The sequence below is a fragment of the Aythya marila genome (assembly GCF_965140915.1).
Source record: "Aythya marila genome assembly, chromosome: 7".
NCBI classification, from domain to species: Eukaryota; Metazoa; Chordata; class Aves; order Anseriformes; family Anatidae; genus Aythya; species Aythya marila.
This window is the reverse complement of record NC_139048.1, coordinates 11362724-11389554: the sequence shown is the minus strand read 5'-3', so window position 1 is coordinate 11389554 and position 26831 is coordinate 11362724. Positions and strand designations below refer to the sequence as shown.

At 36.2% G+C, this 26831-nt stretch overlaps 1 protein-coding gene across 3 annotated transcripts in view; it reads right to left on the bottom strand.

Moving 5' to 3' along the window:
* SORCS1 (sortilin related VPS10 domain containing receptor 1) overlaps positions 1-26831 on the bottom strand; it is a 286519-nt gene that overhangs the window by 87973 nt on the left and 171715 nt on the right. For all 3 annotated transcript variants that reach the window (XM_082765411.1, XM_082765413.1, XM_082765412.1), the window contains exons 4-5: positions 21995-22153; positions 7907-7980 (exon numbers count right to left, since the gene is read on the bottom strand). In XM_082765411.1, the coding sequence (XP_082621537.1) occupies positions 7907-7980; positions 21995-22153 (233 nt within the window). The remainder of the gene's footprint in view (positions 1-7906; positions 7981-21994; positions 22154-26831) is intronic.

Genomic DNA, 26831 nt, shown 5'->3' with positions numbered 1-26831 from the left:
GGGTCATGGCTTCCCACTCTGTTAATACATGTGTTTTTCATATCTTGTAGTGCTGCAACCCAGTCAGGATGCTCCAGAGGGGGGTCAGGAAGTCATATACAGCAAGAGGGTAAAGTCAACTCGGCTTAGACAGTATGCTTCTTATTAACCATACAACAGAAAATAGCAGTGAAACCTTCCTGACATAGATCCAAACAAATCCACAGCCAGCTTTACTATGCCACTGTTTTACTCCCCTTCAAGGGCTGTCCTTTATAGGTGTATACAAATAAACCAGCTTCTTTGTACAGTGCCTGTTGAAAACTGACATAGTTCAGGCTTCTGCTACTGAGGAACCCCCAAATGAAGCTTCTGAACCAGGTATATTGATGCCTGCCTAATTCTGCAGATCTTTAGTAGGGAGAAAGTGGAGAACTGGAGAGAAGTTAGAGCTTGTGGGCGGCCGTCCTCGTTTATAAAGTAACTATGGATGATTGTTTTAAAATGAACCAGCTGAAATAGGAAAAACAAAATACACTAACCTATGTATCAATCAGAATAAGGTAGTTCAGTCCCAAAAGGCTTACTCAGGTGGAATATTCCTCTTCTCCTCCATCCTCCCTATTCATAATGGAAGGACAAGACTCTAAATGGAGGTGGGGCCCAGAGTCAGATGTTATTCAGTTATTACTTCTAGGATAACATTTGATATACTATTTTACTCCCATTTTTCCAGTTTTCATTAAAAAAATAAAAAAAAAAAAAATCAAAAAAGTCAAGAGCACACTCTCTCCACTTTCTCTCACAAGGTGGAACTATGCCAAACTAAGGTTTCGAGACTGAGGAGTTATATCTTACTCTGACAAATCTTGATTTGAGTAACTAGTTATCTCAACAGACTACTGAGACCAGAGGATATGTTTATTATAGACTTAGAGGACCAGAGTTTAATCAGCACCCTGCCCTGTGACTTTGGGCAATTTTCTCAGCCTTGCCCAAAGAAGAAAGATGTGTATTTTAGATCTCAGTTTCTTAAGAACTATGACTTATCAAAAATCCAAAGAATCTAAATGAGCTTTTAACAGCAACAGAAAATGATGCTGAATGTCTTTTTCTTTTTTCCTTGCTGATCCATGTGGGACTTGTCAGGTTGTGCCTCTCTGAAAGCCAGACAGGAATAAAATCCTGATTCCCAGCATAAATCTGAGAGGTTTCAACCTTCATTTGTAGCAAAAAAGATAGAGCTACTTCAGGGTCCAGCTGTCTGGTAACCATAAGCAGAGGTTTTCACTAAACCCTTTGAAATAGCATTAGGATCTTTAATGAACATTGCCAACTGAGATTATGCTTCCTTGTACTCTGGCTGGGTGTTATATTGATGTTTCTGGTGAGAAAATGTTAAGTTTCTGGGACACTGAATGGTGACCGTATGCTGTAATATGTTGCTAGCCTTTAGATCATCTGTATCTTTAAGCTGGCAGTCATGAAACTAAAAAGAATATTAGCAAGGGAACAGCACCTTGTGTTACAGAGGCTTGGACCTTCAGTCTGACTTTCTCCCAAAGCCAAATTTCAATGGGAAGTAAATTTACGGTGTTTGATTCAGGAAGGAATTTAAAATAAAAATAAATAATAAAAATAAATAATAATAATAATAATAAAACAGGGAAATCAAACAAAATTCACTACTTTTACTAGTCCCTATCAGCCAGCTGCTTAATTCAGATCCCCTGAAAACTGTCATAGGTGACATGCCTATCTGGCATGTACTCATTTCCACCGTATTTAAGCTATGAAATATGTATTTTTTTTATTTAACTTTTTAGTACACTTCAATTCATCGGGTATGGCTTTTGTGTTAGATCAAGCAGATGATTTTCTGGTCAGGCTGTCACAATGCCCTTTGATTGGCATCTTCCCCATCAGCCTCCAGCAGTTGCCCTGCAGTGATTAAAAGGTCTTGTTCAGCAATACACAGCCTCATTTGTAAACAGCCCAGACACCATGCCATTTAAATTGCTTCAGCCCACCTGGGTAGGCGTGCAAATCTCACGAAGCCAAGATCTGACAAGTATGCTGGGACAGTTTGCCAGGCTTGCTCCAACTGCTTGAATATAATGGAGTTTTTAACAGGGCTTTTACAGGGCTTTGACACATTTTTTCCCTTGATTTTCAGCTCTTTCAGCTGCTCCAATGAACACAGTCAGACCTTTTAAAATACAGTTTCTAACCTCCTCTGGAAAAGAAAAGAAATATACTATATAATTCTTCTCTAAAGATTATCTTTCCTTGCCATTGCTCATAAAAGAAACACAAATATAGCCCTATCTACTCATCTCTCCTCCCAGCTGCTTACCAGTTTATCTTTTTCTCTCTTACAGTGTGTATGCCTATCTTTGTATTGTTTGAGGGGAAAAGTTAGTTGGCCTGTTTTGTTTGTTTTTTATAAACTTTGCATCCATTTTCTTCTCCTTCTCATTCTCGGAAAAACACAAGACAGTCAGAGTGGAGACATAGCAACTTCTTTTCCCAAACTGACATATCTACAGTAACATCGTTAGGGGACCGTTAATATCATGGACACCTGACCCTATCAAAAATCAGATGCATTATGACATTTTTATTTCTAATCTGTTATGGCCATGTAGTGCATGAAAGCCCTGAGCTGTAATTTTTCTCTGACTAAGACAGTCAGCTTCTTAAAGTATGGGATATTTCTTTTGTATTTCTTCTACTTAATTGTCTGTGTGAAATAACCAAATAAGTAAAGAAATTAATAACACTGATGCACCTAATGATTATAACTTGATATAATTTGCTACCTGGGTTTTTTCCATTGTTCACCGTATGCTTGTTTTTAAGACAATTTTATTATTTGACTTTTTTTCCTTGACTTTTTTTTTCAGATGTAGGTTATGATCAGAATTAGTTGAGAATCTTTTCAGAAAATTTCCCATTTTAATAAAAGAATACATTTTAATGAGATTTTAAACTTCTATTATTATTATTATTTATTTTAATGCCAAATCTAATTGTGATATCTTGACTTACTAACCTTCATAAAATAATTTCTAGCTGAATGTATGACTTGATGAGATGAACAGAAAAAAAAAATCTAGTTTTTAATGATCAATTTTTGCTTGAATATTTTGGCCATTGCAAACTGTATGCACATTGACTAGGTTGTGGTTTTTTTTCAACCCTTGGTCCTGAATGTTTGGATTTGCTAGTCACAAGGTATCGCTGCTGAGCTTTGACTGCTTGACTGGACCACTTAAAGCAGGAAAAAAAAAAAAAAGCAATTCCCAATATGATTGATTTGGCAATTGCCTTCACATTTGCATTCACTACAAACCAGAGTCTTTGCCAGCAAAATTCCAGGAATGTATGCTGAAAATCATCATGTACAACAAAAATAAACTGAGAAACATTTAGATAAAGCATTTATCCACCTTTACTAACTATTATCTACTACATTCTCTTACCCTAATGCTGACCACATTAGGAAAAGCTATGCTATCAACAATAAGTCATGTACATCAACTTGTTTTTTCTGTATTACCCTGCTGAACTAATATTGCTTAGAATACTCCTTCCTAGCAATTAGGGTATTTTCGTACAGTACAGTTCCAGAATTACTAAGCACCTTTCTAACTTTAATGCATTTTTCTGTCACAGTACATTTAACAGCAAAATATCAAGAACCTGCCAGAGAAATAATAAAAAACATAAAAAATGTTGACACAGTGCAGAACCGCAGTGCCTTGAGGGTGTATGCATCGTAGATCCTTTTATGTTCCCATCAGGTACATAGGTTTGAATGCACTACGCTTTCCTCAATATATCACTTCCATGTATCTAGATTATGCAAACAGCTATGTGATAAGATACCCTAATTACAGCAATTATTAAAGATGATAGTTTTACTTTTCACTAAAGCCTGCCCAACACATATACATGAACAAATGTGTCCTTACAACCTTTTAATGAGGTAGAGAATCAGAGATATCTTTTTCTTCCCTCCCCCTCTGCTTTTTCATTTTCAGTTGAGAAAATTCCAGTCACCTCATTTATAGGTTTGAGTTTTTCTGCTCATTCCCTCCATCCCTACCCCAATATGTTCCTCCACAGTGATATTACAATCTCTTCCATCACAAGTGTGGATGTCAGAGTATCGCTTACAGATGAAAATAGAAGAATGAAAAGAGGGTAACAGGTAAGCTCTGAAGAAACAAAGATCTTGTTTTCATGTTAATGACCATTTCATGAAATAGCTGATGCAAGAAGACAAAATACCTGTGAGCTACAAGGAGCTGAGTTGTCTCTATACAAAGTGTTTTCTCAGAGTTATATAGAAGGCATCAACAGATTGTCTTAATGTTCTTAAATTTCTCTAAGATGGTAGTAGGAGGGGATCTTTCACAAACCAACCAAAAATAAGTGAATAAAAAATAAAATTATCTTGCAAACAGATATAAGAAATGTATCAGTAATGCATTAATGCATGAAGATATAAGAAATGCAGCTGCATTATAGTTTCTCTGACAGCATTTTCAGGCAGAGCCTTTTCAAAACTAAAACTAGTAAGCCCAATGATGTTTATTCACAAGACTTGGAGTGACCCACAAACTAATTACAAAACCAACATAACAGAGTAAAATGTCAATTTAAATATCAGTGAGAAATCAGAAAATGAATCTTTGCTTTCATCAATCATTCAAATCCTTTTAGAAGCCTTTAAAGATGTTCCTTCTCTGTTAAAAGAAGCAACATTAAGTAAATGCAGTCTCAAAAGCCTGATGCCAAAGCCTTTGCTTCATGTCTTCCTGATCTTAGTGATGTCCCAATTTAGACAGGCCTGGAACCATTCTGTGTTAAAGTAACCACTCAGCGCTCCTTAGATATTGGAATGTAGCCTTCATTCCCCACAAAGAATATATAGCCCTTACTCTCTTCACAATACAGTTGTTTTCTGGTGGATCCCTTCAAATCTGTATGATCTAGAGAAAGTATCAGGAACTGGAGAGAGAATCCCCACAAAGTAATTTCCTTGGAAATCGGTGACTTCAGGACATTGTCCTTTACTATTCATTTCTGCCCTCAAGAGTAACTGGAAGTCAGCATTCTGACTTGTTTGATTAGACTCTGCAAATTCATTCCCAAACCCAAATGTATAATAATTTATTTTTTTAAAAAACAAATAACCCAGGGCAGAAAGTCAGGCTTGACCCAACTTGTACACCAGCACTGGCTATACAGATGTTGCTGTAGAAGTCTGGATTTTAACTTTTGATTTGCACTCTCTTATGTCCCTGTCTCCCTTTGTTTTCCTTGCAAGGGAAGTCAGCAGTGGCCATGCTCTGAGGGCAAAGGGTTGCTCTTCTGATTCAGCACTTCAGTGCTTCCTTTGTCCACAGGTACTTGGCTGCACAGAAAAGCCCAGTGTTGCTCCCTGTGGTATACATGTTCTGACAGTGGCCATATAATTGAAGCTGAGTGGGTTTGTATGTTTGTTTGTTTGTTTGTTTTTATTGTGGTGACCACAATAAATAAACCAGAATGAGATTTAACACTGTCTCCACAAGCTGTATTATTTTTAATTTTGATAACAGAAACACTACTTTACACTGAGGTTATATTATGCAAGGGACATTTTCTTCAAGGTGAAAATACAGGCTTGCAGTTTCATGTTTTGTTTATGGCTGTAGGGAATTAGATGGGTGGTTGGAACCTCTTTTCATCTTTTCATCTTACTCTTTGCCTTTGAAGCTCCAAGGCCTAGTTCTCTTATTTGTAAGGTTCTAAGAGGCCTTCAAAGTCTGAACTCTACAGAAAGGAAAAATGATCATTTTCATCATTATTCTTATTGTAGGCATCCATCAGCTCAATTTACAATAAACCACTACTATAACTAATGACGAGAAACTTCAAAAGGTTTGAAGTGAAGTACAGGACTCAGGGATACAGGAACAGGAACCTTCATTACACCTCTACGACCTTCTTCAGTCAGTACAATTTTGTTGGATGTCCCCAAAACTGGAGTCCCCAGTTTGAAGGGCTTTCCACTTTTATTAGCCCAGAAACATGAAAAAGATGTAAGTGTGCGTGTGTATCTGACACTATTAAACCCAGCTAAGACCCCCATGGAAAAGAAGTAGGAGTAATAGATCTGTGTCTACACAAACACACAAAAACAAGTTTAAGTTTAAAATGGAATTCAGTTTGTGAAAGTTTCAGATAACACAGGTTATGAGAAAGAATTAAAAATCAGGAGCAGCAAACAAAATCTGTGGTCTATATCCTTTGCAAACCAAATATTAATTCATTTTTGAAGTAAATTTGACCTAGAGCTCTTACTTCTTTCAGAAATTAAAAGAAAATATTTGACTGAACCTCTCTTGAATCTTGCTGTATTCAAAACCTATGGAACTGGCACAAGCTTAGAGTTAGAAGCCACCAGGAGGATCTAATTTTAATCACCTGTTTCAGCAACTCCTGATTTCAAAATGACTGTTGGATCTAAAGCTTCTCTTTTAAAGTCCAGATTCACAGGACAAGAGCCAACATCTTGTAGAGGTAGCTCAGAGGTAGACTTCTGCCTCCATATACAGCTGATGAGAACTCTTGCAGATTGACATGCATTTTAAGCAAAAAGAGGAGTAATCCCAAATACTAATAAATAAACATTTTTTTATTTAGACTATCACAACCATACCTGTAGGAAAGCAGAACAGCATCTCCTTCATTCCTCAACTTTCTTTTCCACAGAAGTAGTAGTTATACTAATTGCTGTTTCATAGCAGGGTGTAGGGATGCATGTGTATGTGTTGGGGGTATTCAAATAAGCACTTTATGGAAACTGTGGTTACAGAGACTTACACCGTGTATGCAGATCACCGCTATGGAAAGCAAATGCAGGGAGTTCTGCCTACAGTCAGAAATATGAGTAGAGTTACCAGTACACCAGGATCCCTAGGTAGGTCTGTGATAGAGAAAATTGAATCAAAATACAAAGAAATTTGCTGAAAAACTGCAGACTAGAGGAAAGTTTGGTCCTACATCCAGGGATGATTTTTCATATCTTGTTGTGTGGTTGTGACCACACAAATGTTGAAATCTGAAGTTAAAACATCCATTACGGACAACTGATGTATTAAAACTGAGAGATGATTAGATTCTAATTGTATAGTATAAGTTTATGCAGCAAAAATTTAAGCTTGCATCGGTGACAAAGAGATATTACACTTCTTTAAAGTCACTTTGGCAGCAAACTTCCAAACATTTCACCACTGATGTAACTGACTGACATTCAAAGATTCTGTAAAAGAATATGTGCAATACAGCTGATCCACAGAGCTTGAAATCTGAATGGAAATTTTGGGTTGACAGCTTAGAAGCAATACTGCACAGTGATTTAAGCTCACACTGAGGAAGTGTGTGTGCTTAGTTCAATGGCCATTAACTTATGCTCAGGGACTGGACTTGGTCTAACAGCAGTTAGAAGCACAACAGCCACTGGAGTTGAGGATGCCCACTGTTACCCATGCTAGAAATGTTAGTGTCTTCAGAGACTCCAAGACTTGCACTCTGAGTGCAAGCAAGCTTATGCTGAATTTTAGGCTTAAACTCAAAACGTTCACAGAAAATTGCAAAACTCTCCCCTCCCAAACCAATGCTTTCTTCAGACTGTTACACAGGATATTTCGGTTGTTCATCATCCTTAGATCAAAGACCCCACTTTCAAGTGCTGTATAAACACAGAACAGGAGGAATAATGCCCCTTTCATACCAGTTCAAAGTTAATAACTAGATACTGACAGGACTGCAGACTGTACTCAGCCACACTGCCTTCAAACGCCCTTTGCAAGGTCTCTGTACATATTGGGAAGCTGTGTCTGGGAAATGAGAGAAAGGTTTTTGCTCTTACCAGTAGAACCTGTTTGGTGCGACTCCCTCGTGAAGAAGCAGCCATCTTCTGCCAAACTCCACTGAACTGAATAACTGGGGACAAAAACAAACAGTCATGAATCTCAGTAAAAGACAGATAATAGAGAAATTAATCTGAAGAAGCCTGCATCACTTCTGAGACAGTGACCTGGGTTTTTTTTCTTCTCCCAGTCTCTGAGGGACATGTCTGGGAGAGCTGAAAAGTGTCTGTGGTGACTTTTACGGCAGAAACAATACCAAGGTGTGCAGCATGGGATGCAAATGTTGTTACCTTAGGGATCACTATGTGGGCACACCCAGCTACCTGCCATAACTGAAAACTTGCTATCTAACTCTTTGTGATACTCTCTAGTAATCATGTAGCATAGGACAACTGTCTTTAACATTGTTAAACTTGTGGTACAGACTAGATGTATAGCATAACACAGATGATATGCTATAACCTACCCTGGCTCTGACAACATATATACAGACTTGCCTTCCTTGATATCATGTTGGAAGGTCAATCTCTTTACAGTTACCAGTAACCATCTTTAGAGAAGGTTTTCAATGTGGAACGAAAGAAGTGCTCTAACATATCCAGATTTTGCATGCAGGACTGACTGAATTTAAATAGCACAGGTAACTTGTACCATGGAAACCTGCAACTCTCACTTTGATCCTGCAAACAATGTGACACCATCTTCTAGCCTGGTTACACAAACGATAACCAAATACATCAATCACATCAGAAAATCTTTCCACAATAAATACCAAATAAGACTGAGAAAGGTCAGGGAAAAAAAAATAAATAAAAGCATGTACGAGTATTCAAAATACATTGATATGTCTTTGTGGAACAATATACAAATTGTACTTTTACAGAGCACTTACAAACAGCTGCTCTCCATAAATCCTGCCATCAGGTTATTCTCAGAAAGACAGTAGAGTGGGTGACCACCCAGGTTCTGTTTTTCTTTTGCTTTATTTTACTTCAAAATTTTCGCATAGAAGCAATAAGAGGCAGTCAGCCCTATGCTTGTCCCGTAGGTTCATTCCATTTCCCCTCCATCGCTTGCTTGACAGACATGGACAATCCTCTTTTTGGGCAAGGAAAACTGTGAACTGTCATTTCAGGACACCACTTCAGAGGTTTTGCAAAAAATGCAAACAACCTGAATCATTATGTGCCATCCTTGATTGATTTTTTTTTTTTTTTTTTTGGAACAAGCAGTGGCAGAGGACTGGCAGAGAAAAAAGGAGAACATATACCTAAGAGAATCACTGAGCAAAGAAGATGATTTTAAAGCTTTGAGTGGACCAGAAAAAAAAAAATAAAATAAAAAATGATTTGAATGTATTTTAAAAATTATGAGACTCTGATTTAAGAAAATTTAAGATCTACTTCCTATTATGCATTATATTGCCATTGGGAATCCCTATTATGCATTATATTGTCACTGGAAATCCCTACATTCTTCAATTTCCCTAATGTAAAACCTTGGAAGGACATGGAAAAACTAATTACATTTGTTACAGCAGTTTGGTAAACAGTATATGTTGAAATCTACTTTAAAATACAGAAGCTGGATATTCACGTCTTTGTTCTCATCTCCTTTTTTCTTGAACACTGTCAAAGAAGAGACAGGGAAGAAAGGAGAGAGAATAGAAGATAACCAGATTAGGCAAAGGAAGGACAGTTTAGCTTTGTGGATAGAATTGCATACCCTAATACATGTAAAACTCCAGTGGTGAGTCTCTCACTTTTATTTAAGTACAGATAGATTTTTATTTGAAACTTTACAGCTCACTGACCCTAACAATAACTGAGAAAAAGTCATTTTTGAAAATTAATCTTTTAGGACATGTAACAGTGACTTTTGAAAAGTGTTCTGAGGTTGCCTGATCAAGAGCATTACCATTACAAAATGTATTTTTCCCTTTCACATCCAAAATTCATTTCTAGACCTGTTTTCATAATTGCACAAGAAATACAAACTAACATAAGAACAGCAAGTAGCTGACAATCTATCTCACCAATATAAATATTTTCCTTTTTATGTCAAAGCAGTTTCTTCCATGACAAGTAATGTCTGTACAGTATTTAGCAATTTCATTTTTAAAAAAGTTCAAGTCATCGCACAGTAAAATTTCATTTAATTTATTAACAGGGAAGCAATCCAAAAAAAAATCAGCAAACACCTCTGTGCTTCCAGATGAGGCACATGTAGCATGCAAGATTGCCGGGGACACTAATATTCAGTCAGCTGAAATCATCACAGTAAATCTTGTCTTCACCCTACTCCCTCTCTAGTTTCTCTGAGCACAGCTTTCAGAAAATTATCACCTTCCTGAATTTGCTGTTGATAGTAACAGTATCCTGAATGAATTTATCATAGCCTGCAGAAGCTTTATCTGTGTTTGTATAGCATCCTCCTTCATCATGCAATCTCACTGCGGTGCCAGGTGGTTGAACATCCCCAATGCCACAGCTTCCCTCTGTCTCTTTCAGCACAAATATTTGGAGGGGTTGTTCACCTGGTGCATCCGGTGATTCCCCTGACAGAACAGAAAGTGTGATATTGCACAGCACCAAGGGAACCCTGCTTTTTCTTACTGTGTGCCCTGAACAGGAGAACTGAGTAAGGCAAAAAGGAGAGACATACAAGTAATACAAATGTTTCAAAGGGAGGACCCAGTTACAGCAATTCGACTATGTCAGGGTTTTCTTCTCAAAATAGAAGCCAGTGCCCAGTGAGCTGAGGAAAGCATGTGAGAAAAAGATATAGCTCTCAGAGGAATATATCTGCTCCCTGGGAACTCATGCCCAAAGCTCGTGTTGTCTTTGATGAGACACTTTAATAACCCGGCTTTAGAAGCTTTTCTTCCTTTGCCATTAGTTCATCACCAATCTCAGCCTTTACTCAGCAGTGCAAGCAGTGTTAACGTATCTTTAGCGAAAGGGAAATTCCCTGATTTATGCAACACCTCCAACAAAAGGGAAAAAGATCCTTTGCATTGAGGATTTTTTTTTCAGACGTTTTATTCACTTTCACTATCATTCGTTTTAGACTGAGTTTATTTAGTTGTACCAGAAAAAAAAAAAAAATGTTTGTAGAGTAGCTTTTTTGTCATGTACTAGATATGACACAGCTGGGATTATTTTTTTCCCCATTTAGCAATTATAGTGCTCATATGGTTATTTTTTAAACCCAAGATCATATTTTGTTGTTGTTATAAAAGCTCATTCTCTCCTGGGACGATTTCTGACAGGTTTCTACATGCAATCCCTTCAGAGATGACATTTTATTTTCTTTGGCAAGCACTGCTGTTTGATGACAATTTTCATTATGAGACTGAAATTAGATAATGTTCTCTGCTACACTCTTTTTTCAACCACAAATAGAAAAAGAACTTATTACAATGTATGTTCTCATCTCAGGGCCAAGTAGTGATCTGGCATTTCTGTTTTCACTAAGACAAAACCGTTATGAAGTACAAATCTGGTATTGATCTCTCAGATTTGACCCTTCTTCATCAGGGGATAATTCTCTTCTGCTTTTTCTTCTATTTTGTGTTTATTTTTCTGTGCAATTCCTGGAAACTTAACAGTCATTGACTTTTTTTTCTTTGTTCTTTTTTTTTTTTTAAATCCTAATATACTATGAATTAGAAATCTACCAGCTATCTCTTTCAGATGGGAAAGTTGAAATACAAAAGAAAATTAAAGTCTGTCCCAAGGTGACAAATACCTTTTGATGCTGAACAGGGATTTAAATAAACCATCTGAAATGCAAGCCAGTGCCCTAGCTATAGAAAGAATCTTCTTGCAACACTATTCTCCTTCTGGAACAGGGAAAATTGACACTGGGAATCTCAACTTCTTTCCTGATCATTATCCAACAATACCTGTATGCTACTCACACACTTCTGTTAATTGTTTCCCAAATTGTGTGAGAAGCATAAGAGCTGCTCATGTATTTCACAGTCACAGTGTAAGCTTCACCTTTACATTCTTTGAGATACATGAGTAACAGCAGGTTAGAGTTACCATGTAATCTTGGCATTCCCTTCTAATTTCCTAATCTGTCCATCACTAGTTTTAGATTGAGTAATTTATTTATATATAAATATATATATATATATTGCATTTGGGCCCATATTCATGGATATAATTTTCATTTTGAGGCAAATAAAAACAGTCTAATATACAGTTATTTTTAAACTCAGAAAACATAATTTGTAAACTGGCAACAATTTTCCTATAATGTGATGAAAACAACGCAGAAAAAAAAATTCTCATATATGTTTGTAGTTATTTTTAAAAAAAAAAAAAAAAGGATTTTGTGAAGAGGAAGAAAAAAACATAAATTCTTAATAAAAGTAAAATGTTTAAGAGAAATGAGTCAAACTTGATTGGTTTATTTACTTTAGTTTGTGAATTTGCACTATACAAAGTGTTTTAATTCCCAAATACATGTTGAGAAAAAATGATGTTTTTTTTCCTAAATGTTCCATGAAGAATAACAGGCATTTTATTTGACTTTACTGATCAAGACTGAAACATCACTTCTAGAAGGGAAACTGTGTACTAGGGAAGAGAAAAAGAACTCTACGTTTTTCTTTACTTCAGCTCTTGGAAATCTCTCTAAAGCAGGAAGCTCTTAACATCTTCACTTCTGTGATTTTTGTGTGGTTCTAGACACATTCTGTCATGCATCTTTCTTTGTCCTTCCATTCTGTATTGTATAGAATTAGCATCGGTATTGTATCATCATCTAACCATGAGCCGGTTCATACCTATAAGAGCTCTGTCCCCTTCCATATTTTTTCAAGCCCAGTTTTATTCTCCCCTGGTTGGCCCACATATTGTGTCTCCAACACATGTTCTCTTGCAGTCAGATTTCTACGCTATTTAGAGTAAATTTCATCTACTGAATTTACTGTATCTACTGCATTTACACAATATAAAAATTACTGGGGCTGTCAGTAACTAGAATAATACTGGGAAATTACAAGTGCAGGTATGTGTAAGGACAAGTTTCCCCTATAATAGGTACTTTATAAAGGTTTCCATTATTCAGAATGGTGGAAATTAGATTATTTTCCTATATTATTTCTAATACTTTTGTTTTTCATACACCGAGCAGCACATCAAAGAGCTAGGAGTTAGAATTCTGTGTACATTTACTTATCTCAGACGGATTACAAAGGCAACCACCCTCACACTAAAGTGAATAAAACCAAAATTCAATATCTTAAAAGTCAGGGAAATTAGACAGAGTCTAGCTGAACACATGGCAGCTTTTTAAACCTCATAAGCCATAAGGGACCATTCAAACCAGAGTACATCTGTCCTAACACAAACTCTTTGCGTGAAAAAAGACAGAGTCCCAAAGTTGGAAAAGCCAGTGTTAGTGGGCATAATTTTGATTCAAGAAAGGTGAAGTTTATTTGCAGATTACAGAGGAATAACTGAATTAAGTTAGAATGAAGTTTAATTTCACCACTGTCTTTTCTTAGAAACAGGTCTTTAACAGATACTTGGAAAAGAAATATCCTAACACTTTGTATATTCAACAGATCCTCAAAATATGGTCTCAAACTCCAGCAATCCTGGGCTCACAAAATATTGTGGCATATAAGGTTTTTCACAGTCTAACACACTTCATGAAGAATCACCTCTTTTTGCTTATTTTAAGTTTGTCTCCTGACAATTTCCTTTGAATGAAATGCACTTTGTATTGTAAGAGACAGTGAACAATAGTTTCCAATTTATTTTATAAATATTATTTTCCATAATGGCCTACAGTGTGAACTTTACTCTTTCCTCTGGAACAAGAAGGTTGCTCTTGGAAATGTTGGATTGTACGGAACAATGGTTCTGTAATAAGATTTCTACATTTCATGGGCTTCAAAACCAGCTTTGAATATTTCACTGAACTCTTACAAAACATTTCAACAGATGCCACTGATTCCCTTCCTTGCATTATTCATCAATTTCTAGTTACTTTACAAGTCTCTGAACCAAAATACTACACTTTGAGCCACAGTATTAATATCAAGGAAGACAATATTAACTTATAAATTATACATATTTATAAATATATATATATTATAGAGAGAGAGAATATGCATATATAAAATACATGTAAGTTATAAGTTAATATATAAAAAATATAACTTGACTGTAAAGAAATGATTCAGTAGCTAGTGAACTGCTTTAATAGTTCTCCCAATGGAGAGAGGTATCTCAAACAGAAACTTACTGCAAAGAACAATCTTCCCATCGTTTCATAGGTAAATTTTGCAAATCTCCACTGAAAAACTATGGAAAAATTGTAGTGGCTCATCCTTCAGACATTTCCCCTAAAGGGATCATGTGAGTCTCAAGCACTGTAAAACATGAGACCTTCACTCACTTTTATGGAACTAAACCAAACAACGCTAACTGAGCATTCGTTTTCCTAACTTACCAGAAGTCTTTGGTTTTGTATTTTTGTGTATCAGTCTAAAAGTGCTTTAAAACTCCAAAACAAGTAACTAAAATATGAGATTTGAAGGCAATTCAAATTTGAAGGCAAAAATTTTTTTAGGCATCAAACAAATTTGATGCGTATTGACATAATCACCTGTGCTATGGGATTCCAACCTACAGAACTGTTTGTGTATTTGGAATTGACCAAAGCATGAAGTTGAAATCCTCTGACATAAACTCACATTTTCAGAACAAACACAACAAGTTCTTAGCAATTTCATAAAGTACTGTATCTGGGTGAGCTTGGGAGATGCACTTTAATAAAACTTCACTGTGAACCATGTTTCATTTACCAGCAGTGAATTTTCACTGAGATTTTCCCAGCTGAAAATCTGGGTCTTATGAATTCTGGCTGAATTATGTTTATTTGGCTGTTGAGCCTGATGGGTAACAAAGCATGGCATCAACCAGATGTTGCTAGAAAATGCAAACTTGTATTAAAGAAAGCAGTCCCCATCCCTACTCATTTCCAATGAGCTCTGTGCTCCCCAGGGCCAGCATGTAAATGCTACCTGCAAACTCACTGAATTCACCATATTTTCACAGTAATCTCTATATCATCCAGGACAACAAAGAAACAGTTACTCATCTAATATCTGACCTTGAAAGCAAGGTTACACATATGAAGTATTGAGAATCTGAATGACCCACCAATTCTGATAAAATACCACTTGAAGGGTCATGCTAATCAAGATTTACCATCACCTCTCTCATCTGCTCTCAAGAGATTCATTTTCAGAGCCAGAGCTTTCTGCCAAACATGAATCCCTTGCAGCCTCAGCTTCATTTTAACACCTACATAGCATGGCTGCAGACATGACTGAGCCATGGTGTCCATCGTGTCTCATTATTTGGCATTAAAACTAATGGTGTTCTGGTTATGTGGAAGTTTACAAGCAATTGTATTAGCGTGATGTCTCCAGTGCACTCAATCCATATGATAAACGTGGAAGAACACACAATTTTACCAGCAGATACTTAAAGGAATCTGCACGGCCAGAAAGAACTATTAGTATCACCAGTCTGTTCTCCAAAGCGATGCTGCAGAATCTTAGCTGCTAACTCAAGCAAGAGAGAGAATTATTCAAGCCAACAACTGATGGCTGAGCTAGACTGTATCTTTTGGAGACATGTCCAATTCCAATGTTTAAACCCTTCTTGAAAAACACTGAATTTTAATTCCATGATGAATTTATCACTCTGTTGGTAAATTGTCATAAAGGTTAATTCCTTTCTCTGCTCAAAAAAGTGATATCTGTAACAGGCAAGAGGCTATCCCGCACTTGCTTTCTGTGGTGCTGTAAATTTATTAGGTTGGTTCATAACTTTTTAGATAACTGAATTAAAGAAATGCATTTTGTGCTAAAAAAAAAAAAATATATTGAATGAGAACAGAAAATGCTTATTACAGCAGATTTCAGGGGTAAGTGTCAGAATTACCATACACACATACATAGTTTCATATTTGAAAATAAAGTACTTTTTATCATTTTTACTATAGTAGAATCTATGACTCCAAGTGAATTTAGTGTTGACAGGTGCTATGCATAATAAGAAACTGGAGACACATAGGAGCATGCAGTCAAAACAAATGACAGTCAGAAAAGGGAGAGAATCAGTTACAGAAAAGTGAAGGGAGTTGCTGAAAGCTACAGAGATCACTGGCAGACTTAGTTATAGCAAACACATTTCCTTATTCACAATCCATTGCACTCTCCACTTCTGAAGAAAAGAAAAAGTCAATTTTCTTGCAAGTAGGAAAATGGGACTTATATATAGAAAGAAAAAAAAAAAAACTTGCAGAGAAACATGTGATCTACCCATAGCTATACAGCATCCAAGAACCCCAAAGCAGCAAATGAACAACTTCTGTAAGGGTACAGAGGGCTCATGTTTATGCAGATGGATAAGCAAGGACATACTGATTTGCCTAAAGATGAGTGAGTCAGTGGTAGAGAGCAGTGATTACTGCTTTCCTTCTGTCTTTCCTTCTCTTTCACAGATCATGCCTATGGCCCAGACATGCATCTGCCTTTCTGGACAGACAAGCTGCTGCTAGGTTTTGTTATTTTTTTTTTTATTATTTTTTTTTTTTTCACATTTTTTTTTTGTTTGGTTGTTTTTTTTGGGAGAGTGAGGGAGAAGGGGAAGGTTTCTTTCTTGTGTACCTTTAACATCTATATAACCTCATTCTATATAGCCTAGGTAGATGAACCCTTCCCTGCCTTAAAGACACAAGTATGAAAAGTAACAGAGAGTTTCAGTGTAAACAAAATGGCTTTGGTGCCACTTAATCTATCTCACAAAAGTTACTGATCATCTTCACCTGGTCAAATATCTACCTCAGAACAGAGAAGAGATGGAAAGGAAAAAAAAAAAAAAAAAAAAAAAAGAGAGAAGACAACCACAAAATAAGCAACATCTTCCTCCTTCCCCCAAACAAACTAATGCTATAAACAAATTGAATGAAAGAATAGTTTTTAAAGGTTTTGTCCAATGTCAAGTAAAATTTCAGTATGCTGAGTGGGGAAGGGAGCTTCCTGTTTACATTTTGATGCAGTTTCACTAACATTTGTTTTTACTTAATTTTTTTTTAAATTGAGAACTTGAAACAAAGCCAAAATGGAGCCTTGAACAATGACCCACTATCAGAACCAGGACAACTCTGTTCATTCGCTGATGTTCTCCTTGCAGGGAACATCTTTATTCCCTCATTATACCTCAGTTTCCCTCTCCATAAAATGTAACAAATGATAATTAACAGTTCTGTGAACAAATGACCATTAAGAGGTGAGAAACTTCACCACGGCCCTGAGGATTTTTCCAATGGAAAATCACAAAACATGTAGTCATTCAGAAAACTAAAATTTGTGCCATTTCTTCCTGACACACTCAAGAAGGACAGAAAGGCTTATTTACCATGTATTGTCTACTAACTCTGAGTAACTTAAAAACAGCATGATTTTCCTCAAATGCAAAAATAAAAAATAATTTTTAAAAATCCCTCTTTTTCATAGATAAGTATTAAGAGGCAGAGAGGGTGGGAAGAGAGACCAAGGTGATTTTTCACTTCCCGTGGTATTTGTCCTCTTGAAGGTTTTGAATTAGGAAAGCATGTACAATTTTACCTTCACACACCCTTCCAACTGCACCTGATCCCACCTTCTTTACTGTAGGAAACTAAGAAAGATGGCATGGTTTGACAACAGAAGATATGTTGTCCCACAACAGAATCCTGATTTGCTGAACAGCAGTTTAGCTACACAGCCAAGCATCAGTCCCTAACACATGGATCTCCACTGTGTGACACACACAGTCAATAAAGGTAGACAGATGCAATTAGATTTCTGGGAAAGGCTAAAAAAAAAAAAAAAAAAAAAAAAAAGAAGAAGAAAAAAAAGAAAAAAGAAAAAAAAAAAAAGGAAAAGAAAAAGAAGAAGAACAGAAAGAAAGAAAGAAAGAAAAAAAGTAAACCTCTTCATTTACTCATCCTGTGTTGACAAAGCTCTTTTAGTCTGGGGTGCCCTGACTTCCAAGAGTTTGTTTAAAAAGACAGAGGACAAGCAACAAGAATAACTCCATTTATTTTATTATTATTATTATTATTTAGCCTTTGTTGCTATTTCTTGAGTATCTTTGCACATTTGTTCCTGAGCTAGGCAATTACGATTCTGCATTGCATCCATCTGAATTGTGTTTCCCAATTTCACCCATATTTCATCTCTCCAAATAGCTCTGTTATTCCTGTCTGATTACTAACTATTCCTCTGTGCGTCTGACCCATCTAAATAGTAGAAGATGTGGAGACATGAAGTAGAGACTTACTTCCACCCTCTGATTTCACAGCAAACTACTTCTGAAGATTACATAGTAATACTTAAGTAATACTCCCACAAAATACAGCCCCTCATCCTACAGGCAAGCTGATTAAACCCACGAGAGCTTGCACATACAAGACCTCCAACAAGACCTTACAAGCAGCGCTTTACAGTGCCTGAAGTTTCCTCCTGATTTGTAACTCCTCTTACACAGAAAACAGAGAAGCATGCAGTAGTTCTGCAATTACGGGGTAAGAATCAGCCATGTAACAACTGTACTTTCAGACAGAACAATGAATGCAATCATGAAGCAATTAGCACAGGTGGCTGCTTTTTTTTTTTTTTTTTTTTTTTCCCCTCTCCTCAGGACTGGCAGGAAAAAGTCATAACTGAATAAGGGACTGGCCTGTCAGCAATGGTAATTCAAGTCTGCTGCCCAAGGCAGAGACAGAGAGGAAAGATGAGTACAAAAGCAACTGAGTCACTGAAGCTTAATGAGTAATTGCTGAACCCCAGTAATTAACCGCATTCATCTGCACACAACACCCAAGAAACTGGGCTGTAAAATAACTTCAGTTAACATAGATTTCCCTACCACTTAGTAAATCTCTATTCATCCAAACAAAAAAGATCTGTGGTGCTTATCATAGTGATAAACTCAGTGGGCTGTAAAACGATTGAGGCTTGATGCTTTGTGACCCATTTCCTGCTCATTACAACTGAGCAATAAGAGGCATGCACTAACTGTTGAATTTGCTCTCACCACTACTGAACTGTTTGAATCACTTCTTAGAGTCAAATAGTCCAGTCCCAATGTGATTCCTGTCTCTCCAGCCCTTTGCTCTATTCACCACCTGATTTTCCTGGTCTCACCTGCTGCAATGACAAGATGTAAATGATGTAATAATGACTTGGCTTTCTGGAAGGATGTAAATGAGTTTTCTAATTGATTCTCACCTCCCTCCCAAATGCCAACAGCAGTATTATTAAATGAATTCAACAATCCTAACTGGTCAGAATATAACTTAAAGAATCAATGAAACCTCCATAGCCTCTTCAGTCCATGCATGGTGTCTAGGTCAGTGATACGACAATGTAAATTCTTTACCATGCAGCTGTTTCCCTTGCTTCCAAGGGTGTTTCTTGATCAGTCAGCACACAGTGCCTGGAATCCAAGGAGTAATGTTTCTCTTTCCTTAAATACAGCCTTAGCAAGAGAATGTTATATAGCAAACTGCAATATCATTTGTTCCAAACTGCCCCACAGCTCCCATTGCAATTATCTAGATATCCACAGGACTACATAATTACTCTGAGAAAATTCTGCCTTTAGATATGCAAAAATGAAACCAGAGGGAGCCATTTACACTTAGCCACAGGCAGAATTTGACCCTTAGTTTGACTTACATTTAATTTAGTCCAAGCTGATTAATACTCCTTGCCTGTTGGTTATGCTCTATGGTTCTTGGCCAAAGATCGTTGAAGTCAGAAAATATCTCCATTAGGCTTCACAGTAGAAACCAGTCCTGTGACTCATATCTATATGGAGAACTTTTAGAATTCTATTTCAGAGCTAATTGGTACAGATATACAGTGCTACATGATTTTTTCTTGCAGCTATAGTACTGAATTCCCAACAGCTATCCAATTTGCTAGTCAACATCATAACACAAAGAAAATTTCACATACAGAATACATCCTCTCACTGAAAACACCCTGTACACACACCTCCCACACCAACTCCATGAATTCAGGTTAACACACAAAAGGGTCCTTTATTCCCATATCCAGTTTGTTTGTTTTTCTTTTAAGAACTCTGTAAAAGAAGAGTAGGAGTTTCCTATGGAACGGTGACAATATACTTGCTGGTAGCCATCTACCATAAATTAAATGAGCATTAGCTGTATGGACTCTAATTCAGAATTATTTCCTGAACAGGTTGACTATCCCAACAGTATAAATTTATTTTCAACTATATCCTGACTCTATTTGACAAATTTACCATTAGAAGCATCATTGACCTTCGCACAATAAATCTCTTGTTACCAATACACATTAACTTTCATTCCAAAGGGTCCTAAAAGACAGCATATACAAGATTCTGTTCTCTTTCATATCATCCTAGGGAATTCAATAGCCACAAGGGAATGAAAACATTTTGACTTTCTCTAATTACATACCAGAAATCACACCCAGAAATCTCTTTATCTGCACCTTCCACTGGAACAGATAATAACCACACTACATTCCAAAAAATGCTACAAGAGAAGGGTAAGTGAAAAATATTGCATGTAATTGACTCTAGAGAAACAATTACGCAGGCATGATCCTAACATTCAGTTTTGGAAGGATATAAAGCTACAGGGCTGGAATTGTACTGGTTTTGAGCTTAAAGTGTAGGACTGAACAACTATTCCAAAAGTTCCTATAAAATCATTTTGTGACCTTAGCTAATTATTTAACTTCCTCATGCCTTTATTTTCTCAGGTATACAATAATATTAACTACAAAACTAACTTAGGCGAAAGGAAAAATAAGTTTTTAATCTTTATATAATGAATAACTTGAAAGACATCATAGAATTCAAACTTTTATGCTGATACTTTAATAGATTATCTGAACAATTTAACTGATATTTTGATTATTGATTAGATTCAGAATCTCATAGATTAATTATACGTAAAACAAAAAAGATACATCCAAATCACTATGTATGATGGCTTGCAAACAATGCCAAGACATTTCACTCTGTTAAACCTGTTGGGAGCTTAGCTAATTGTTTTGGTCTGTCTTTTACTCAAAAGCAACAAGAAGTCAACATCTGAAATCCAACATTTCTCAGAGCAGTTTGCTCCAATGGCCCTCAGCTTCACAGTTGAGTTTATCTGCAATTGACTCCTAGCCATCCATTCTCATTACAGGTTTCTTTGCAAGATCAGAAAGTTTACTTGTACGTGTCATCTTCTCCATGAAGATATTTATATACAATAATAGAGAATCATAGAATGGTTTGAATTGGAAGGGATATTCCCCAGGTTAAACAACCCTAACTCCCTCATAGCTTCCTTTCAATCTGTTTTTTGGTAAACTAAACAGATTGAGCTCTATAAAGTCCTTCAAAGGAAATTACTGACTTGTGCATATTGATATGTGTGATTTTCAGAAACTGTTAACAATGAGGTCTCTCACAGTGAAGTCCAATTCTGGTGTATCAAGTATGGCATCAGTAAATTTCACGGCATTCAACTGATTGATTACCCATACTGAAGGAACTGGCCTTCAAAGGAAATTGATTCACTTCTACTTTGAAAATATGCCAATCAGATAGCAACAAATAATCTCTTATTCTATTCTTGGATCCGGTACCAGAATGGCATGAGAGAAGTGTTAAGTAAGAGGACAAATAACCAAATTACAAGTTGCTTTTCTTACCGTGAAGGATCTTAGATATATTCTCTTCTCATTGCCTGTCCCATGATATTGCCAAAAGGACTGGTGAACAAATACAGGCTGACAAGTCAGTCATAGAGGGCTAGGCCCAATGAACCCATTAGATGCCTATGTCCTTTACTTTGCCTTACAGATCAAGGATTACTCAATGTCTCCTGCTGGAAATACTATCTTAGTTACCCCAAAGACTGTTGTGAATGCTTTGCAGCAGTTAAGTAGGAAGATGGAGAAATGCCAGGTTGTTCCTAAGCAAATAAAGCAAAATGCTACCAACAATTCTTACCTTTTGATCTTGACTATATGCTAAGATCCAATCTTCCTGCTTCGGGTGGAAGAGCAGACTGTGGATGTAGAAGTTCAGACGGTATTTTTGATAGGTGGCACCTTCATCAGAACTAATCAATAAACTGCTCTCAACCTCTGGGTCAGTCAGCAGCATAATCTATGGAAGGGAAAGATGGAAACACAGTGGTGAAGATAAATCAAAAGACAGGAACTTCTGATAATCTTAATAAACAGTTTGTTTCAGTTTGCTTCAATCCAATATGAAAACTAAGCAAAGCCAACCCTTCAATAAGGAAAACAGTATATTTAAAATATATACATATGCACATAAGATACAATCAAGATACAATCAAATAGGTAAAATAACCATCACTAGGTTAAAACAGACCCAAATGAAGTCTATGCTGAAATTATCAGAAAAATCAAATATGAGATTTGCAATTCAAGAGTGAAAATAAGTTATTAAGTAACCACAGTAGGCTGCTAGGGTCTTTTTGAATCATCTATTGGAGAAGCAGATGAAAAATAAGGTGTTAATAAGAAAAAAAAAAAAAAAAAGAAGAAAAAAAAAAAAGAGGGGTGGGGAGGACAGAGACACACACAGAATGATCTCTAATGGTGAGGTTTGTTAGACTGCGGCAGAATTTTTAGAGAAAATGACAGTTTCATTGCCTGAAATGTTATAATCTGGCTGTCTGCAAGAAGCAATCTTGCTTTGGCAGAAGAACACATTTGATAACGTGCTGGGTTCTTTCCATCTCTAGTTTCTATGGTGCTGTGAATTACAGATTCACTAGTGTATCAAAAATAATCTCTGCAGAGAAAAGTTGTTTTCTCACTTTGTCCAAGAGTGTTAGGTCAGGGATGACAGAAGATCTATGACTTTCAGTTATAGTAGCTACTTCTCCCCATTAACTATGGTATTAATTGGACTGCATTGCTGATGAATCAGAGAGAATAATGAGAAAGTTTTCTCATGTTTCTCTGCATGAGAGAGAATACACAGCTTTGAGCAGTACAAAGAGATCATTTCAGTATTTCAGCAAGCAACAAAGTAATACCCCTAAGGAGTGTGAATGAGGCACTCTGAATTACGAACATGAAAAGTTCTGAATATTTGCCTGAGCAGGTATTAAAGCATTGAATCATTAGCATCATTTTAATTTCATTTTATTTCATTTTTAAATACTGGTGTTGCTGTTGCTTTGCAAGTGGCAAACACTAATCTGTCTTTAGACAAGCCCCAAATGAAAGGACCCACACCTGGAATTTCTCAGAGCAAATTCCTATTTGGGTTTTGACACTGCACAAACACACATTTCATTTCTTTCTCCTTAATTAGGAAGGCAGTGTTAGGTATAACAATTAATTACCGATGAATTATAGGACACCGTAAGTCTTGGTATACACAGATTATAAAGAATTGTATGTGAAGATGTAAATACACACATGTCCTTCATTACTGGATAGCTACCAGATGCTTTTATCTATGTCTAGAAAATCCCTTGGTAGTAGCATAACAGTTTGGCCTGTGACTTGGAAGGTTAGGATATTACTTCAAACTCCCCAAAATGTAAGAACCTGAATGATCTTAGACAAGTTACGTTGCCTTGCCACACTGTATCTTTAATTTAAAATAAATGTTCCCATGCCAACATAAAGGCACTATCACCTTCTGTATTTGTGGTCTACTTTTAAAATCTTATGATGAAAACATGCGCTGTTAGAATTAAACATTCTTATTTTCATTTAACACTTTAAAATATATCAAGCATATAATTGATGTGTTTCTACAGTGAAGATTGTGTGATAGAAACTACGCAGAAAGCATTAATAATCAAAGCATCAACATATAGACCATCTATTTTCACTAAGTAACCTATCCAGCTTCTCAAGCCAAAAATTAATTGTCATTTTTATCAGCTAGTTCTTTTTTTCTTAACAGACAAATTTCTGGGACAATATTCCTATGGTTAATGTTTATCAATTGCATACTCTGATTCAGAAATTGTGATTTTTTTATTTGTATATCTCCCTTCATAAATGGATTTTGTTTATGTTAGTATTTGGAAATATCACAGCACAGCATTAATTTGGACTATAGCAACTAGAGCAGAAATAAGCACAAATCAATGGCCTTGATCCCAGCTCTCTGAAGTTAATAAGAGACTTTTCATTGACTTTGGATTGTGTCTCTAAGGCAAGTTGTTAATCAAGATCCACTCTAGTCTCACATACCTCTTTCTACCTGCATAAGCAACTTATCTGACCTCATCACTGCCACATCCAAGAACATCAAAGCCTTAACACATTTTCTGTCATGCCATTCCTCTGAAGTGTGAAAGTCCTCTTATCTCCATTTTATAGAAAGAGAATTGAGGGACAAACTGCTGAGGCACTGAAGCACCTAATTCCTCATTCGATCAATAAAAGTTAAGCACCCAAAAAGATTTGCCAGCACTGCTGACTTTGGCTTTAATCTGCTAACTACACCCTGGGATATTACTACTGTGTTCTCAGGTATCTGCAGTCTCCAGAAGTCTTGACCATTGCACTGCAATGACCAGCCTGTCTGTGCATATGAAGTGTTTCAAGACACATCTTTTTTTACTACACATGCTGACAGCAACAGCATTGTACACTTGGCGGGACTGTGCAGAACTGCTGAAGATTTATGCAAGGGCATACAGAGAGTCAGAAAAGGGGGACTGAGTTGACAGATGACTCTCCAGCCACTAGTCTGATTGTTAACTATGAGACCAACTTTCAGTGCTGGGACAGCGTTCTCTGTTCCACCGTTGTACCAAGCATTGCCAATCACTTTACAAAGATGTCCTAAAATGAAACAAGCTAGAACTGACTAAGCAGCTATGACCCACATCACAGTCAGACTCCCCTGTTACTTACAAGATAAGAAAAGCAAATTTAAATACCAGATATATATAAATAATATATCTGAGTTATAATATACTTTATAATATAGTTATAATATATCTGCATATAAATAATCAGAGTTACAAGTCCAAAAGTTTGCATTTGTTGGATGAGAAGCAAAAATTTACATCTGGAATTAAAAAATTGTCAGAATGAAGGGGAAACACCACGTATATGTATCTGTATGAACCTTTCAGATCAGAGCAGTAGTGTACTTCTGAAATTAATCCCTCAAATTTTCAGAGGAAATCTCTACAGAAAACCCTTATATACTATGTTCTAGCTCATTCCACAGAGTGATCTCAGGGCACCAGAACTGAATTCCCTTTCAATAAAACTAAACCAGAATATATTTCAGGTGTGTACCTAATGTGCTCCAACCACTACTAGACATTTAGCCCAGAGTATCCAGTTAGCACTAGTCTAAAGTATAAAATGCCCATATTGTGTCATCTCAGCATCAACTCCTTCATTCTACAAATCTACTTTCACTACGTGCTAAAGTAGATGCAACCACAGTAGTTTAGTTTTATTTTCTAGGTTGCCTGGAACATAAATGAGAAAGGAGAGAAAGTACAATTAATTTTAATGTTTGTGTTGCAGTGTAAGAAGTACATAGTAAATACATTTTAGACTTTCCTTTCAAATAAATGAAGCCAATTTCTACTTTGAAGTAGCCTATTGCCCATTTACTTGATTCAGTTGCTTATACAGAAAATAAAAAGTGGACACAAACATGCTGCATAGGAAAGCATGAAAAATAAAAACAAAAGTAGCACAGAGAATCTAACTTTAGAAGTCAAATATCTAATTAAGTTCGTAATATCTAAGAATATCTCAAAAAGGAGATTAGAAGGAAACTACTTTTAAACTTCCCACTTCACCGTAGAAAACATACTGGATTACCTAAAATGCAAACTCCTCAAAGCAGGAACTATCTTGTTGCTCTGATTCTGCAACATATCACTGCTTTCCCAGCTAATACTGGTTTCTGGAGAAACGTATTCTGGACGTCATGGAGGTTTTTGCACAATAAAATCACATATTAAATCTATCCAGGTACCTAGAGAGCATCACAGAATGAGTAGGGAAAGACAAGCTGGCTGATGAAGTCATAGGATTTTTGAGGTTTGAGACTTGCAGAAGTCTCTTAAAGATCTGAAACTGTTATAGGATAAAAAGACCATTCCATAGATTAATTAATTGTTAGAAGATTAGGAATAAAGGTTAGGGAAAATATTTCCATTTCTACAGTTGAGAGAAGCATTCATTTGGAATTTTCCCTATGCTTTGTATTGTTTAATGCATCTGTTAATGATTTGGATAGATGGAAGGAGAAAGGGGTGATCCAGTTTGCTGATGGCAGTAAGGTACTCATAATAAAAAAATAAATAAATTATAATATATTATTGTACTATAATATATTACATAATGTATAATATTTATATAATTATAATATATATAGTATATATTACATGTAACATATTATTATATGTAATGTAATAAAAATAATAATAAAAAGCCATCTGCAGAGAGCTGTAAAAGGATTTCACTATATTCAGTACCTGAGCATGACAGGTGAAATTCAGTGATGATATATAGGAGGGGAAAAAAATGGAGAAAGGCAATCCCAAAGTAACAGAGAGAAAAATAATCTCTACATAACTGTTTTCTTTCAGGAGAGATTTGTTGGGGTTTCAGTGTAGAGCCCTGTGAAAACGCAAGCTCCTTCCTCAGATTCTGTCAAAAACACGCACATACAGTAGTAGAAATTATCAGAAAGTAATTAAACAGCATGATAGTTATCCTCTTAGGTCACTGAAAAGTTTTCTCACATCTTAAACTCTGGCTGCTGTTCTCAACCTCCATCTTAAAATAAAAGGCTATAGTAGAAAACACAG